The sequence below is a fragment of the Leopardus geoffroyi genome, chromosome X (genome assembly GCF_018350155.1).
Source record: "Leopardus geoffroyi isolate Oge1 chromosome X, O.geoffroyi_Oge1_pat1.0, whole genome shotgun sequence".
Lineage (NCBI taxonomy): Eukaryota > Metazoa > Chordata > Mammalia > Carnivora > Felidae > Leopardus > Leopardus geoffroyi.
In genome coordinates, this window is record NC_059343.1 from 20,868,927 (window position 1) to 20,886,882 (window position 17,956).

General features: G+C 39.6%; 1 protein-coding gene across 2 annotated transcripts in view; it reads left to right on the forward strand.

Moving 5' to 3' along the window:
• The window catches only part of POLA1 (DNA polymerase alpha 1, catalytic subunit), a 305,107-nt gene that overhangs the window by 113,958 nt on the left and 173,193 nt on the right, over positions 1-17,956 (forward strand). For both annotated transcript variants that reach the window (XM_045472141.1, XM_045472140.1), the window contains exons 27-30: positions 4,532-4,564; positions 5,622-5,714; positions 7,522-7,727; positions 9,811-9,943. In XM_045472141.1, coding sequence (XP_045328097.1) covers positions 4,532-4,564; positions 5,622-5,714; positions 7,522-7,727; positions 9,811-9,943 — 465 coding nt within the window. The remainder of the gene's footprint in view (positions 1-4,531; positions 4,565-5,621; positions 5,715-7,521; positions 7,728-9,810; positions 9,944-17,956) is intronic.

Genomic DNA, 17,956 nt, shown 5'->3' on the forward strand with positions numbered 1-17,956 from the left:
CTGTAATAGCATCTGAAACCATTTTGTAACCTTTAAATGCATTGCCAGACACACGTGTTCCGTCCTGGCAGAAAGTAAGGAGCCCAGCTTTATCCTGACCCTGTTAGGGGAACCTGTAAATACACATGTCAGTAGTAGTTGGCCTTAGGGTTGCTGCTGCTGTTAAACCCGGCATCATAAACCTGCTCTTTCTGCTTAGTAAACCACATCGTGGGTGTATTCCTGAATACATTATTTTTTTTTGAAAAGTTTTTTAAAATACACTTTACATTTCCTTTTAGTCCCCACCACCCTCCACCAGCCTTCAGAGGCTCAGATTAGGGTTAAAATACTTTTTCGTATTATTTTAATTATTGCTCTCCCCACCCCCAGCCCCACTCCTTTCCTGTTTCCCCCTCCTCTTTTCCCCTAACGGTACTGTTCTGCAAAGCCTGCAATGATTGATATGATGGCAGTGCTGTCATTCTTTTTAACCAAAAAAAAGTCATTTTTGTTCTAGTTATTTTAATAGAGTCCCATTAAAGATGTATTGCTGACTGAAATATCGGCATGAAGGGCTCTCACTGAGCTGAGCCCAGGAATTAAGAAGTCAGGAAATCGGCTGCTGCATTGCAAGAGAGCCTTGTGTGACACCGAATCTCCTGATTGGGGAGATCATTACTGCTATTATGACTCGACTTGCGTAGGAATTTTAAATTCCATCTGAATGTCAGTAATAACCCTCTTAGCAAATTATCCTGAATAAAATCACGAAGGCATTTTATATAATAGGTGTTGAATTACTGGATAGATTTGCTAATTAAATACTCTTTGTTCTGCTGCAGTTGACATTACAGGGTAAGATCTTGAACAATTATTCTCAACAGCTGTACTTTGTTAAGGGAAAAATTAACCACAAAGTTTATTTTTTTACACTTGAAGTTGGCAGATTTTTGAAATGTGCTTGAAAAAATTCCATCATCCAATTGGTAATGAGTAGATAAATATGCAGGTGTTGCTGTGAAATCAGATAACTGCAGACTGCCTTATTAATGAATTTAGCAAGCCTTTATAGCCCTGTTTCCTAGCTGTTGGCACTTAGAAAATGATTTTCTGTCAGAATGGGGAGCTTTAATATTAGGCTTGTCAATTTGAAGTGAACTTACGAATGGACATCTTGTAATCACTGTACCTTGTGTCCAGTAGACTTTTCTTGATACTTGTGGCTTCTTTTAGAAATGAATTTCCTTAATGGGGGAAATACCCGTGATGTATATAAATTTTTGACTGTTGGCTTCCCGAACATTCATGTGGTATGGGCTTTTTAACAAGGCAATGAAACATGCTGAAAAGAAAATGAGACGTAAGGTCCTGTTTCTAGATCAAGCTGTTGCCTATTTCTGTTACTTTGGGTAAGATGGTAGAGCCTAATTTTACTCAACTGTAAAATGGGATTAATAATACTGCCCACTCCTTAGGATTAGTCATTCAGCATTTTACAAATATTCATTAATAGCCACTGTGCACCAGGACCTCTGCTAGATACTAAGAGTTTGGTAGCCCACAGGGCACCTAACAGCTGAGCCCTCCCAGTGAACAGTTTGAATCAAGGGTGGCTTTCTGGTCATCCTCGTTAGCGCTTGGGCAAGCATAAGTCTGGACAGGGCACTTTGGTACCCACCACCCAGAAGTGCTTAGTGAAGAAGCATGAAAAGTCAGGCTCAGCCTGGTTGCGGGTCTCCTATTGAATGGACTGAAGAGTTGATGAGCTGCGGTTAAGGACCTTGAGCCTGAGATGGAGCTCAGGTCCACTGAAAAGCTACTGTTGAGGTCCCTTGGAAAGATGGTGATAAAACTACCCTCAGAAATTGGTATAACGTCGGTTGAGAGCTATTTGGCTATCTTTATAAAAAATTTGAACCTTTGACCCAGTAAGTCTTATAGGAGTTTATCTTGCTACTGGCAGGTTACATGTGTATAAGGATTATTTGTTGAAGTGTGGTTATACAGGTAAAGATCAGAAACAACCTACGTGTTTATTACTAGAGCACTAGTTAAATCATCGATTGACACTGTATAGTTGTTAAAAAAGAATAAGGCAGGTCTTTATGTGTAGATGAATAATCTCTAAGATAAAGTATTAGGGTGAAAACAAAGCAGTTATGGTATAGTCTTTATATTTTGCTTAGTTTTCTTTCTTTTTTATTTTTTATTTTTTTACGCTTATTTATTTTTGAGAGAGGGAGAGAGACAGAGCATGAGTGGGGGAGGGACAGAGAAAGAGGGAGACACAGAATCGGAAGCAGGCTCCAGGCTCTGAGCGCTCAGCTCAGAGCCCGACGCGGGGCTTGAACTCACGGACTGTGAGATCGTGACCTGAGCCGAAGTCGGACGCCTAACCGAGGGAGCTACCCAGGCGCCCCTTTTGCTTAGTTTTCTACCATTTTTTGTACAAAAGATCCAACAAGAGGTTTCTGCCACCAAAGAGAAAATTGTTTTGGTAGCAGCCCTCAGATTGTGCTTGGAAATGGTTGTGAGTTGGTGGCAGGAGAGAATAGAGGCGGTTGATGGAGGATGAAGGTTGCCACTACACGTTGAAGGTACGCTCAAGGACAACATAGTAGGTTTCGTTCATGGTGTGAAAGAAGAGTAGAGGAAATTGCTTACCACTTATGTGGAGTTTCAATGAAAGGTTGACGGATGGTGTCTGTGGTATTTTTACTTAGGTACTGGTTACCTTATAGAGCTGTCCATTGTGATGAGGAAGGCTAAGCTTAGTGTGGTGGGAGGGGCGGAAGGTGAAGAGAACTTGTGATGAGCAGTTCTGTCCTCACGATGATTAAGTTGGTTGATCTCGTTATTGCCCTCTTCCCAAAGGAATTGCCATATATTCTCCCACAATGCATTTCTCTGCAATTTAAATGTTTAAAAAAGAAGGTGAAGTGGAGGAGTGTGAATGTTTTTTAGGAGTTAACTGAATTTCAGAAAAGTAATTGGGATTACTATGAGAACTGTCAGTCAACTAGCACACAGTTTTTTGAGTACCTGTTACATGTGAAGCCTGGAGTTAGGCACACACATGTGCTCTGGCCTCCAGGAGCTTGTGGACTAGTTAGGGAGGGGACAAACTGTCAACTAAAAACTTTTCAGAAGGGCATTATCATGATTATCTTAGGCCAGTGGTCCTTAGCCTGGCCTGCAACATAAATACCTGAAGAGCTTTTTCCAGAACATTGTGAGGGCCAGGTATTGGTGTTTGTCTGTTTGTTTTTATGGCTCCCCAGGTGATTCCACCGTACAGCCAGTGTTAAACCATCGATTAGGGGCACCCGGGTGACTCAGTCAGTTAAGGGTCCGACTTCAGCTCAGGTCATGGTCTCATGTATTGTGAGTTCGAGCCCCAGGTTGAGCTCTGTGGTGACAGTGTGGAGCCTGCTGGGGATTCTCTCTCTTCCTCTCTCTTTGCTTCTCCCCTATTTGCTCTCTCAAACATAAATAAACGTTTAAAAAAAGAAAACCTTGATTAGCCTGATCCATATTCACCACCACCCACCACCCCCAGGACAGAGGAAGGGCTTTCTTCCCTAAGAACAAAGGACAGTGAATGCCTGAGCAAAATTAGACTGTAATAAAGGGGAGGAAGCAGTGGAAATGGAAAGTCAGGGGTAGATGTGAAAGATAATTCTAAGTTCAGGGTTTATAGGGCTCTGTAATACGTGTTTCCAGTTTGCAGCTGTATGGGCCAATGGACAGAACTATCTACAGATATTATGTAGATGTTCGTCTTTATTCGTTGAATATTTACTGAGCCCTGCCTCTGGCCTGGGCACTGTGCTAATTCCAGAGAATATGTGAAGGTCTACTCTCTGTCTTTAAGAAATTTACAATCGAGAGAAGAAATTTAAATCTACTGTGTATATATCTTTTTCACTTTTTTTTCATTTTGTAAGGTTATTTATTCATTTTGAGAGTGAGAGAGAGCATGATTAGAGGAGGGGCAGATAGAGAATCCCAAGCAAGCTCCATGCCTCCAGTGCAGAGCCCAACATGGGGCTTGATCTCACAACCGTGAGATCATGACCCAAGCAAAAATCAGGAGTCTGGATGCTTAACCAACTGAGCCACCCAGGCTCCCCCCCTTTTTTTCCACTAATTTTTAACATTCTGGGTAAGAATTGCCAGATTTGAAATGCTCTGTGAAGCTTTTTTTTTTTTTAAGCCACATAGTTATATTTAAATATTAATAATGAGAATTAGTTTACCTCTTTGCCTTATCATAATGGGATGTTTTTATTACACGTGTTTATTAAAGATAGAACTTAAGTAGATTTTTACAGTAGATCTACTTACATATCTCTGGCTGTGAATCAGCATAGAGGCCACCTTACTTTTAGATTATGTTGATATTACTGTTATTTTGAGGGTTGTGGTTGGAAAACCATCAAGAGCTTTAAAATGTATGACCAGTCATTGGGATATTTATCTCTGTGTACTTATGTTTATGGTTTTGTAACTATGTTATGTACTAATCTTGACTTTTTATTTCATTTAGATTTTGATGCATACAAAAGAGATGGTGCAGAAGGTAATGCTGAGCATTTTCATCATACAATGACTCTTAAATATCATACCTGGTGACGTTTTTTGTATTCAAGGAAAATTGTAACCCAAACAGACTGGAAATGGCTTCTTAGGATGCCTAGTTTACGTTTATAATCCCTGCTAATGGATTATAGCTTTTTTCTTTTACTAACACTGATATGATCTAGGCGCTGCTTGAAGCCTATATGTGAGTGTTTCAAGCAAATTAGTAACAGTGCTAATTAGAGTTTACTTCCAGGCCTTTATACTGTATGTGCTGTAGTGTTGTTTGTTATGATTGATTTTTTTTTGGCACTCTTCATATTCTCCTAAATACTGTTTGAAACTGTTACAAATTTCATATGGATTTGTACCCCTGCATTTTAAAAACCCATTATGTTTCTGCTTTATAAATTGCTGTGACCACTAAGCTCATGATACAGTGGATAGATATAGACACCCCTCTTCCTAGTCTCTTATCCTCCTTTATATTATTCAGTTCCACAGTTTGTTTCAGTTGAAACTAGACATTTCCCCTGCCACTCTACTGTCTGTTTTAAGAAAATTAGGGAGACTTTCTTTTTAAAAATTTTTTTTTTTCAACGTTTATTTATTTTTGGGACAGAGAGAGACAGAGCATGAACGGGGGAGGGGCAGAGAGAGAGGGAGACACAGAATCGGAAACAGGCTCCAGGCTCCGAGCCGTCAGCCCAGAGCCTGACGCGGGGCTCAAACTCACGGACCGCGAGATCGCGACCTGGCTGAAGTCGGACGCTTAACCGACTGCGCCACCCAGGCGCCCCTAGGGAGACTTTCTTAATGTGATAGTGGCTTTCCTTTCTAGTTTATTGGTTTATGGGTTTATTGGTTTATTGATTGTACTCAATATGGACAAGATATGGACAATATGGACATATTGACAACATATGGACAAGAATAAACATAAGCTTTTGAAAAATCAGTGGAACGTGTAATTTCTGTAGTATGGGTAATCTTGAGTTTTGTTTATGCTGATCACTCTGTTTTTGTTGTTAACTTTTATAATTTTTGCTTTTTATTAGATGAATCTTGAAGTTATTTATGGAGATACAGATTCAATTATGATAAACACCAATAGCACCAATCTGGAAGAAGTGTATAAATTGGGAAACAAGGTGATGTAATTTGATGAAATTATCTGTTTTACCTACTTTAGTGAATTCTCTTTTAACATGGAACATGTATATGTACACATGTGCTTCAAAAAATAATAAATGTAGTGCTTCTCAGCTCCTCATCTTCTTATTTTTCTTAGCTTCTAATCCAGTTGTTTGTATTAAGGGTAAAATTCAAAGGAGGGTGTTTTTTCCTTAAATGATAAATACATTTTTGCTTTGAAGAGAGTCTGAGATGTTTTCATCTTGTTTCTAAGGCTGGTGGCTGTGGTGTTCTTGTCATACCTTTGTGATGTTGGGCTTAGGCCTGGCTACAGTGATATCTCTGGGTCTTGCAAGAGGGAGGCACACTGCTTCACACCCTATGTCTACTTTCTGATAAAAGAAGAAAGCAAAAAAAAAGTTTTTAATGTAAATTTAAAATATGGTCGTGTTTGGGGCGCCTGGGTGGCGCAGTCGGTTGAGCGTCCGACTTCAGCCAGGTCACGATCTCGCGGTCTGTGAGTTCGAGCCCCGCGTCGGGCTCTGGGCTGATGGCTCAGAGCCTGGAGCCTGTTTCCTATTCTGTGTCTCCCTCTCTCTCTGCCCCTCCCCCGTTCATGCTCTGTCTCTCCCCGTCTCAAAAATAAATAAAAAAAAAAAAACATAAAAAAAAAAAAAAATATGGTCGTGTTTATACTTATCGCATTATCATGCATGAGGAGAAACATCTCTAATAGCGTTCAGGTGGATTTTATACACTGACAGATATGGAGAAATACCTGCCTACATACATACATACATGTACACACGTTATAATTTTTACAGGAGTACTTAAAATATATTTGAAAAGGCAAGTGGACGTTTGAAAGTAATCGTTTGTTGCCCCCTTATTGCAGTCAAGGTTTCTTGAGTACTTGCTATGTTAAGATATTGTCCCAGTAACCTAGAACTAAGATATCATCTTCCAGAGTAAGAACTTCCTGCCTTTCTCCATTAATATGTGTGAAGTTTGGCCTATAGCATTCACCTGAGAGCAAGCGACACGTACTGTCCTCATGTTGCACTTCAAAAAGCTATGTATTTTCCCTGGGTGATTGGCTGTGCCTTGATCCTATCAATAAAGAGCAGGTCATGTTTTGTTTAACATACAGGTACAGGGAGATCTTAGACATTATTTTCATAGTCAAAAGTTTTACTTGTTTCTGGCCATGTATCTACTTGTTAAACTATCTGATCTTTCTAATTTAGTAGTTTGAAGGTAAGTAAGAATGAATTTAGTTTTTATTTTTTATTATCTTTCTTAATGTTTATTTAGTTTTGAGAGAGAGAGAGACAAAGCATGAGCGGGGGAGGGGCAGAGAGAGAGAGAGGGAGACACGGAATCCGAAGTGGGCTCCAGGCTCTGAGCTGTCAGCACAGAGCCTGACACGGGGCTCGAATCCACGGACCGTGAAATCATATGAGCCGAAGTCGAATGTTTAACTGACTGAGCCACTGAAGCACCTCTGACTTTCGTTTTTAGATTCAAGAAGACTATTTCATAATTTTCATAAATTTCCTGCGGCAGACCCAGCTAATTCTGTCCTTTGGTTGAGTGGGATGATATGTTATGGTGTATTTTTTTTAATCTGTTTTTGTCCCTGTGCTCTTTGAATGGTTTTGCATCATACTCAACATAATACTGTGTTCTGTATCACCTGAGTAAATGCATTCTAATCTTGTGTGCATTCAAGTTCTGTTTAGATTAACTCTTGGGAATTTGTAGCATGTTCATCTCCCTAGTGGATGTTTGAGAAGCTAGTATTAATGGTCGAAATTTTCACAGGTAAAAAGTGAAGTGAATAAGTTGTACAGATTGCTTGAAATAGACATCGATGGTGTTTTCAAGTCTCTGCTACTGCTGAAGAAAAAGAAATACGCCGCTCTGGTTGTTGAGCCAACGTCGGATGGGAATTACATCACCAAACAGGAGCTGAAAGGATTAGATATAGTTAGAAGAGATTGGTGTGATCTTGCTAAAGAAACTGGAAAGTGAGTTCGGCTTTCATGTGTGCTTTTGTTGTTTGTCTTTAAAAACTTCACATAGTGATGACATGGACAAGATGTATGATTCTGCCAAGCGCAAGGACCCAACTTCTTTTTTACGTATTAATGCTCCTCACTTATTGGGAGTGGAATTTTCCAGGTAGATGAAAACTTAGAAGAAGCCAAATTCACTCAGTGAGAGATACTTGCTGTAAGATACATCTTAGGAGTTGTGACTCATGATGAGGGTAAACCTTCACATATTAGCTCCCTACAGAGTTGGTTTCATTGGTGTTGGCTTGTCTCTGTTTTGTTTTGCTTTCCTATTCTTACTAGAAAGTGCCTTGTGTTGTGTTCCTGAATCATCATAGAACCTCTTTAGGAGGTCTTTAGGAGGAACATAGTTGTTAAGGTGTCCCCATGTTTTGACTTAAATATTCTGGGATTCAAAGTGCACCATGGAGTGAGACTTTGTTCCCAACTGTATCTTTTGTGTATAAAGATTCTTAGGAATATCTAGAAAAAAATTCCTATCAGGTTAATTTAAGAGCTGGGTCTCAAATACCCTACGTACCTCAGAAATAATAAATGTCATGGCTGACCCCCTAGCTTTGCATCTGAGACTGGAAATGGTGATACTAAGGCCTGTTTTTCTTTTTTTTTTTGAGAGAGAGAGAGAGAGAGAGAGAGAGAGCGAGCACGCGCACATACATGAACGAGGAGGGGCAGAGGGAGAGGGAGAGAGAGACTCTTAAGCAGTTTCCATGCCAAGCACAGAGCCTGACAATGGAGCTTGATTTCATAACCATGAGACCATGACCTGAGCCAAAATCATGAGTCAGACGTTTAACCAAGTGAGCCACCCAGGCTCCCCAAGACCTCTTTTTTTTTTTTTTTTAAAGAGTCACATTAATTTATAAAGCACCCATTTAAAAAAACCTGTATCTTTATGTATTTAATGTACCATCTTTCTAGATATTCCTGTTTTGTGAACCTGCCCAATTCTGAAAATAGAACTTTTTACTTTAAAGCAAAATTTTAAATTAATCTTAATATTGCTGAATATTCACACTTTTTACTTGTTTTCCAGTCTCCCTCTTGCTTTCCACATTGGGAGATTGAGCAGTTGTTGCTTCTGCAAAACCACTCTTGATTAGGCAAAGTTGATCATCGGAGTATAGGTCACTGTTAGCCTTTTATGAAATGAAGTTTGAAATGCTTCATTGCCCCCAAATGTACCCAAAGATGAAACTACTTTGTATAGACTGTCGATTAGAGTGTTCTCTTCAGCTTTGTGTTTTCTAAGAAAAGATGCATCATAATAGAAGTAAATTTCTCTGAGTTAGAAATGTATTAGTAATTAAAGCTATACAAATGTTTTTGTCAGGGTTCTTTTTCTGACAAATTATAATGCAGCTGTCAAAGCCTTGCTCTGCATTTTCTCAGAAATGGATAAAATATTGGCTTCCTTACTCCTTTTCTTTTTCTTTTTTCCCTTTTTTTTTTTTGAGGGGGTCTGGTAGAATAATAGGAAGTTTTTCAGCGATAGCATAAGGTTGGAGAACACTGAGCAATATAATGAAGCCAAAGAAAGAAAAGTTTGAAATCTTTGTTTTTTTAAAAAATTTTACGTAAAGAGCAACATATTTCTGCTTACCCAGTTAATGGTCATCTCAGCTTGGTGATACCAGAAATAATATCTTGCTACTTTATGGGGAAAGTCCAATTTTTTCTTTTAAAATTTTAGCCTGTGAGCAGAATATAACTGCTTGTGAATTTTGTAGCTGCATAAATGCACTTGTGGATGGAACACATACCTTTCTCAGTGCACATTTTGTGTGAAGCATTAGCTGCTGAATGAAAAAGGGTCTGTATGTTTAAGGGCAAACCTGACGTTCCAAGGTTGGTAAACCTTTCGGAGAGTTCATGTAAAAAAACAAATAGTAACGGCCTTTTGGACATTAACGCTCATGTTAGCTTTTAGTACAGCTCTAGTCCACATGTAAATCTAATGGCATTTATCTTCCTTTTCTCTCCTTTATTAATAAAGTATAATATTAAAAAAATGAATCCTTCTCTTTTTTTGCAGCTTTGTCCTTGGTCAGATTCTTTCTGATCAAAGCCGAGACACTATAGTGGAAAACATTCAGAAGAGGTTAATAGAAATTGGAGAGAATGTGCTAAATGGCAGTGTCCCAGTGAGCCAGTTTGAAATTAACAAGGTAAATGTAGCATTTATTGCTGAGCCCAGCTGCTGCCATGTGTTTTTCGCCTCCTTCAGATAGTTGAAGAACCACCTCATCCTTGCAATCGAAATAAATTCTAGCTGGTGATGAAAGCCGCCTAACAACTATCTCCCCAATGGAGCATTAGCATACCGCTTCCTCTTCCAGCTGCTGGCACTGCCCTGTCTCCATCTTTTACTTGGTGGAAGCCTTGTTTCCAGAGATTGTGTAGAGTGACCTAGTTGATGTCTAGGGAACTAGCGAGTATTACCTTCTCCATGGTCCTCGTCCTCATCTATACTTGTTTGCAGAGGACAGCCTGTAAGCTTAGAGACAGAGACAAGAGTGTGTGTGTATGTGTGACTTTCACAGAAGGGGATCCTTAGAGGTATTGTAATGAGAGGGCTTTTGTGGGACATAGTTATTTAGAATTAAGATGGCGATAGCGTTTTTTGTATAGCCAGAGCACTTGTGCTTTTGTTTTCTTTTTAAACTATGTAATTTAGACTCTGGACAGTTTTAGTTGTTGAAAATAGGGAATATTTTTTTTTTCTTACCTAATTTGAAAAATAAAACCTTGGTTTCCAAAGTGCTGTGTAATATAAGATGTTAGTTTGCAGATCTCCTTTTTTTCCTCCATTTGAAGAGTACCCTTACATATACAGAAGCTAATTCTGCAAATACCATTTTATCCATTCTGTGATAGATTATGTTGTCAGAGCTGATAGAAAAAAAGAATTTTAATGAAAAAGAATTTGATGATGATATAAAATGGAAGAGTTAAGAGTTAAAACTCTAATGATACCTTCATGATACCTTATGTTAAGGTGATGCCTGTCATTTTTGCACATTTTCTTACTCTTGGAAACGTACTTTTACATTGAAGCGATTACAATACATATTATTTGGAAATGTGTTTTTGTTTACATTTTATTTATTTTTGACAAAGGGAGAGAGAGCACAGGTGGGGGAAGGGCAGAGAGAGAGGGAGACACAGAATCGGAAGCAGGCTCCAGGCTCTGAGCTGTCAGCACACAGAGCCTGACATGGGGCTCCAACTCAGAACTGTGAGATCATGACCTGAGCCGAAGTCGGACGCTTAACCACCTGAGCCACCCCAGCACCCCAAGGAAATGTGTTTTTATTTAACATAAACAGATTTTGCCACATTTCTATGTTATCTTAAAAATGATCATGTTAATTTTGTATTTCACTGATGCATCTTTATTTAAAAATTTTGTCTGATTATTTACATTAGTTTTGATATTATAAATAACCAGATTGAACATCTTTCCTTCTTTATCTTTTTGCTTCTGAATGAATTATATTCTTAGTTTAGGTTCCTTGGCGTGAAATATTTGAGTCAAAAGATAGGACTATCTGGAGCATCTGGGTGGCTCAGTTGGTTGAGCATCTGACTCTTGATTTCGTCTCAGCTCGTGATCCCTGGGGTGTGGGATTGAGCCCTGTATGTCATTCTCTTTGCTGAGCATGGAGCCTGCTTTGGATTCTCATTCTCTCTCTCTCTCTCTCTCTCTCTCTCTCTCTCCCTCTCCCTCTCCCTCTCCCTCTCCCTCTCCCTCCACCCCTTCCTCTCTGCTTCTGCCTGCTCTCTCTTTCTGAAAATAAAAAAATACAGGAATATCTGTACAGCTCTTGCCACATTGCTTTGTAAAAGGGTGATAACCAATTGATAAATAAGATGTGTGTGCCAGTGTCACCACAGATTTCCTTGTATTGGTAGTAGTTCATTGGTGATAATATCATTGATAACATTTAAATAAAATAATGCTGTCACTGTGATATGAAAGTGTCTCACTTTTGGATTTAATTTGCATTTGTTGGTTTTTAGAGAAGATGAGTATTTGCTATGCATATCCTTAGGATTAGTATTTATTTTTAGATAAGCCATTTGTTCCTTACACCTTAACTGTGATGTCTTTAATGTCACAAAAAAAGAGACACTCTTTTATATACAGAAGCACAAACAACTAGAAGTAAATATTAGAAGAGGACATGTGCTTTGGCACTAGCTCTTCACTTTTTTTTTTTTTTTAATTTTTTTTTAACGTTTATTTATTTTTGAGACAGAGAGAGAGACAGAGCATGAACGGGGGAGGAGCAGAGAGAGAGGGAGACACAGAATCGGAAGCAGGCTCCAGGCTCTGAGCCATCAGCCCAGAGCCTGACGCGGGGCTCGAACTCACGGACCGCGAGATCGTGACCTGGCTGAAGTCGGACGCTTAACCGACTGCGCCACCCAGGCGCCCCACTAGCTCTTCACTTTAAGTGATGCCATGTTCACCTGTTGGCATGGCTTTACTTGTGACATCTAAACACTGATTTCCTTTCAGATTTTGTTTGGTCTGTCTCAGAAATTTGCGTGAGGAAGAGTTAAAACTGCAGTCTTCCCTTGATCACTTTTTGCATCACTTCCGCAGGTTGTATCCCTGACACTGTCTACCTTCTTAGAAACGTGGGCCCTGTATTCCAAGGAGTTCCCGGCAGGAGTTTGGAAGGCTGAATCCAAACATGACCATATTACAGGCACAATAACACTGAGCACGTGTCCCCTAGGCCATTGCACCCCCACTGTCATCTTCTCATATGAACAATGACAGTGTTACTAGTATGCCAAGAAACTGAAGTTATAGGCACACTGGCAGTGTCCAAGTTCTGATGAGCAGTCTATAGTCTTGTGATTTTTAAGTTTTTACTATTGAAATTGTTAAACTTAAAAGTAGAGAGTAGTATTATGAGTCCCCATGTATCCATCATTCAGCTGCAATAATTGTCAATTTACAGGGACATTATTATTAACCACAGTAATAGTAATAGTGTGATCAGGACTGTGCATTCATTTTTCTGTGGCAGAACTAAAATTCTAAGTCACTATCTTTATAATCTCCATTTTACTTGACATAGTGGCTGGCAAGTAACAGTTGTCCAGTGAATATTAAAAGAATTTGGTTGCTTTCTTTTTTTTTTTAATTTTTTAACGTTGATTTATTATTGAGAGACAGAGCATGAATATGGGAGGGGCAGAGAGAGGGGGAGACACAGAATCTGAAGCAGACTCCAGGCTCTGAGCTGCCAGCACAGAGCCCGATGCGGGGCTCGAACTCCCAAACTGTGAGATCATGACCTGAGCTGAAGTCGGGCACCCAACCGACTGAGCCACCCAGGCGCCCCTTCAGTTGCTTTCTTAATCTTCCATTCATCAAACATGCACTACCTCTTATAAGCACAGTGCTAGATTCGGGAATATAAAATTGAATGAGCAAGGCAAGGTCCATGTTTTCAAGATGGTGATGGTCTGTCAAAGATATATTTACTGTCCCATATTTTTATACCTTTTTAAAAATAAAACGGATTTCTGCAGTGGTGATTCAGGCGCAATCAATTCTTTTTTTTCCTTTGTTTTTTTAATTTTTAAAATTTTATTTTTTTAATTTACATCCAAATTAGTTAGCATATAGTGCAACAGTGATTTCAGGAGTAGATTCCTTAATGCCCCTTACCCATTGAGCCCATCCCCCCTCCCACAACCCCTCCAGCAACCCTCTGTTTGTTCTCCATATTTAAGAGTCTCTTATGTTTTGTCCACCTCCCTATTTTTATATTATTTTTGCTTCCCTTCCCTTATGTTTATCTGTTCTGTGTCTTTAAGTCCTCATATGAGTGAAGTCGTATATTTGTCTTTCTCTGACTGACTAATTTCGCTTAGCATAATACCCTCTAGTTCCATGCACGTAGTTGCAAATGGCAAGATTCATTCTTTTTGATTGCCAAGTAATACTCCGTTGTATATGTATACCACATCTTCTTTATCCATTCATCCGTCGATGGACATTTGGGCTCTTTCCATACTTTGGCTATTGTGGATAGTGCCGCTCTAAACATGGGGGTGCATGTGTCCCTTCGAAACAGCATACCTGTATCCTGTGGATAAATGCCTAGTAGTGCCATTGCTCGGTCGTAGGGTAGTTCTGGTTTTCATTTTTTGAGGAATGTCCACACTGTTTTCCAGAGCGGCTGCACCAAGCACAGTAAATTCTGATGAAAGGTCTATCTGTGTCAGTTTTTCCTCAGTCTTGTTTACAGCAAGCTATTTATATGTCAGAGGTGATGTGTCTTGATCTCTCTGAATACTTACAATAAACATAAACAAGTTTTAAAGGAAACTTGTGAGCAGTTCACTTTTTATGTTTTATCGCTTTCAAAGGAGAGTGGAGCAGAACAGTCTATGTGACTGGTTGTGGATGATTTTATGACAGGATATCTGTTTATCTGTAGATACCGATATTTTTGTGAATATCGGGAGGGATTGAAAATAGGAGGCTAGCCTTGGGTGGAGGAGTAAAGTGGTGAGATTTACCTTTGTAGAGATTTTAGCCCTTGTTGTTGAAAGCAACGGAAAAACACTGGGTGTGATTTTCTGAATTACTGCAATCTTAGCTTAAATATATTTTATAAAGTAACACAAAGTACTTCACAGCTGATTTGTATAGCCCTAGCTAACTTGAGCCTAAACCACCAGGAAACATTTTTTTTAAATCAAGCCTTCGAAAACTAGCTTGTAAAATCCCCAAATAGCCTCAATCTAATAATTGGAAAGTATGTCAGATGAAATTCAGAATTTCTTTTTTTTAAAAAAAAATTTTTTTTTTCAACGTTTATTTATTTTTGGGACAGAGAGAGACAGAGCATGAACGGGGGAGGGGCAGAGAGAGAGGGAGACACAGAATCGGAAACAGGCTCCAGGCTCTGAGCCATCAGCCCAGAGCCCGACGCGGGGCTCGAACTCACGGACCGCGAGATCGTGACCTGGCTGAAGTCGGACGCTCAACCGACTGCGCCACCCAGGCGCCCCGAAATTCAGAATTTCTTAACATTGCTCTGATGTATAGTCAGTTGAAGAAGATAATGGCTTTTTTTTTAAGTAGAGTTATATTGATTAAGATTTCTACGCAGCATTACCCATCCAAGTCAATCAAGACTCCATATAATGCAGGTTGGAGGAGATTCAAATACGTGGAGCATTTCCTAGGCACTCTCTGGCCCTGAGTGTATGATTTACAAAGTGGACATGACATGGGTGTGTGCCGCCCTTTGGAGAACCTGCTTTATTCCTACTACAGCATTTCTCAGAGTTCCTGCTCTCAGGACACTTGCACAGTCTTAAAATATTGAGGGCGGCAAGAGATTTTGTTTATGTGTGGTCTATATTAATATTTACTGTTAGAAATGAAAACTGAGAAGTTTTAAAAACATTTATTTGTTTAGAAATAGCAATAAGCCCAGTATGTGATTCAAAAATAACATTTTTCCTTGAAATAACTGTGTATTTCAAAACAAAGAAAAATTAGCCAGAGGAGTGGCATCATTTTACAATTTTGCATATCTCGTCAGTGTCTAGTTTGGTAGAAGACATCTGGATTCTCATATCCACTTGAATGTCCAGTCTCTTGTCGTGTGTGGTTTTGGTTGAAGTTTAGGAAGAAAATCCATTTTCACACAAATATGTAGTTGGAAAAAGGAGAAATATTTCACTACTTTTTTCAAATAGTTGTAATATATGTTCTCCTTTGATTCTACACCACTATTATCTAAATGGTATTTTTAAAAATTTTTTCATATTTTATTTGAGAGAGAGAGAATCCCAAGCGGGCTCTGCACTGTCAGCACAGAGCCTGATGCAGGGCTCGAACTCACGAACTGTGAGATCATGACCTGAGCCAAAATCAAGAGTCAGATGCTTAACCAGCTGAGCCACCCAGTCTCACCTAAGTGGTATTTTCTTGAAGGCTATTTGTAATGGGGAAATCTGAAACCTTATCAGTGAACTTTTCATAATCTCACATTAAAATCTGTTGGTCTGTGTTGTACTTGGAATAGATACTTTACTCATGCAAAGCATTATGCATTGGCCATTTATGAAATGATAGTTCTGGCAGTTGTACAGACCTTTCAAATATTGAATGCATTTTATTGTAGATTATTCAAAATCACATTTTAAAATATTTCCTGCTATTAGCATTAGAAAAGTCTTTAAGGATAGAAAAGCTGTCAAGCTCACACACACGCAACGAGTTTTCCAGAATTCTAATTTGTGCTTAAAAGTTTGAATTTTACCTTAGGCAATACATATTGCCGCTTGTTTGTCTTCAGGTTGCAGGTTCACTCCATGTTTTTTGAGAAATTGTCTGCTGAAGACCCAAGTTAGAATAGTCGTAGTTGGCTCATCATTCTTGTAAGGAAAAACTGTGTTCTATGAAAAAGGCAGCTAGTTTGGCTTGCAAGTCTGAACATTTGCACAAGTGCTTTCCGTCGAGTAAGCTTCATTCTTTAGTATACAGTAGACATGGCTTATGTGTAATTCTTATCTTGTCACACAAAATATTAGCCTTGTATTCAGGGTCAGGAGCTGAAAAATCTAAAACTTTTTGCTGTTTCATAAAGGACATTCATTTTTAAAATTTTTTATTTTAGAGAGAGAGTGCGTGTGTGAATGGGGTAGGGGAGAGAGAGAGAGAGCGAGCGCGCAAGCAAGAATCTCAACCAGGTTCCACGTTCAGCACGGAGCCTGACACGGGGCTCAGTCCCATGACCCTGGGATCGTGACCCATGCAGAAATCAAGAGTTGGACCCTCAACCAACTGAATGACCCAGGCACCCCATTAAGGACATTCTCAAGTGAAACTGGTTTCTTTCGCTTTTTCTTTCTTCTTTTTTCCTTTTCTTTTTTTTTCTTTTGAGAACTCTGAGCGCGTGGTGGCAAAGAATACCAGGAATGGTGCCACACTTTGGTGTGGCAGCCCCCGTTCATGTTTATGAGGCACCAGGATCTTTACCTACCACTGCTTCTGCATTACCAGTGCCAACAGTATTGTTAGAAGAATAATTTTGACCTCTCACCTTCCTAAAAGGGTGCCCGGAACCCCCACAGGTCTGCAGAGCACATTTAGGTGATGTAGTCATGCGGCGCCCTGTTCCCTGCCCTTCCTCTTGTCTTTTGAAACCCACCACAGGGCTAGATCCCTTCCTTCTCCCCTTTGTGCATACTGAGTTCTAGTCCAGTAGACTGTATTCTGTGTCACCTCTTCTTTGAACTTTTGCTTTTATCTCTGCCCAGAATGTTCTTGCTCTTGTCACCTTGTCTTAAAATCCTGTTTTTCTTCACATGCCAGCTCAAGTTTTTTCTCCTATGATTTCTATTCTCAGATGATAGTGATCTTTGCCTCTAAACTCTCTCCCTAACACTTTGCTCCACATCTCCCTTAGGGCACATGTAGCTTATTTTTGAGGTTTCATTTGTGGAATGGGGAATCTTCTAATAGCAGATGACTTAGAACCAGTGACCGTCTTACTCATCTCTCAGTACTTTACAGTGCTTGAACTTAGTTAATTATTGCAGAGTGAGCAAAATCATTTATTCTGCAAACCTTGGGTTGCCCTTGCATGCCAAGAACGGTCGTGAGCATTGTGGATGCAGCGGCAAGCAAGGCTGACCTGTTCCTGCCCTCGTGGGGCCGACTTTGTGCTTGCAGCTCACTCATTCTGCCTTTCTGGAGCTGAAAGTGAGTGTTAAGTCCACCGATTTCTGGTACCTTTGAGATTTATGTAGGCTAGAGAAGCCTTTGGGAAACACCGTTCAGTCAGAGTAACTGCTCTGCATCAGTCCTTACTAACCAGTTAATTCAGGGAGAGAACTGCAAACATGAGGAGAAACTCTAAAGGCTTCACAGGAAACTGAATTTATAGTCTTAGTTTTTTATAGCCAAGTATTACATGCCATGGCCCATAAACTTGTATTTCTTTTTTGCCAGAGTTCCATTTGGTCATATGAGTTACTCAGTGAAGGAGGGAGGAGTCTTGTGGATGGAATGTGTATGGACTGTGGCACTGTTTTCTACATGCAGCTTCTGTCCATCTTATGTTTCTGTGGCTGATAGGATTCTAGGAAAGATGTATTTAGTGTCTATCTGTGTGAGAAGGGTTTTATTTTAA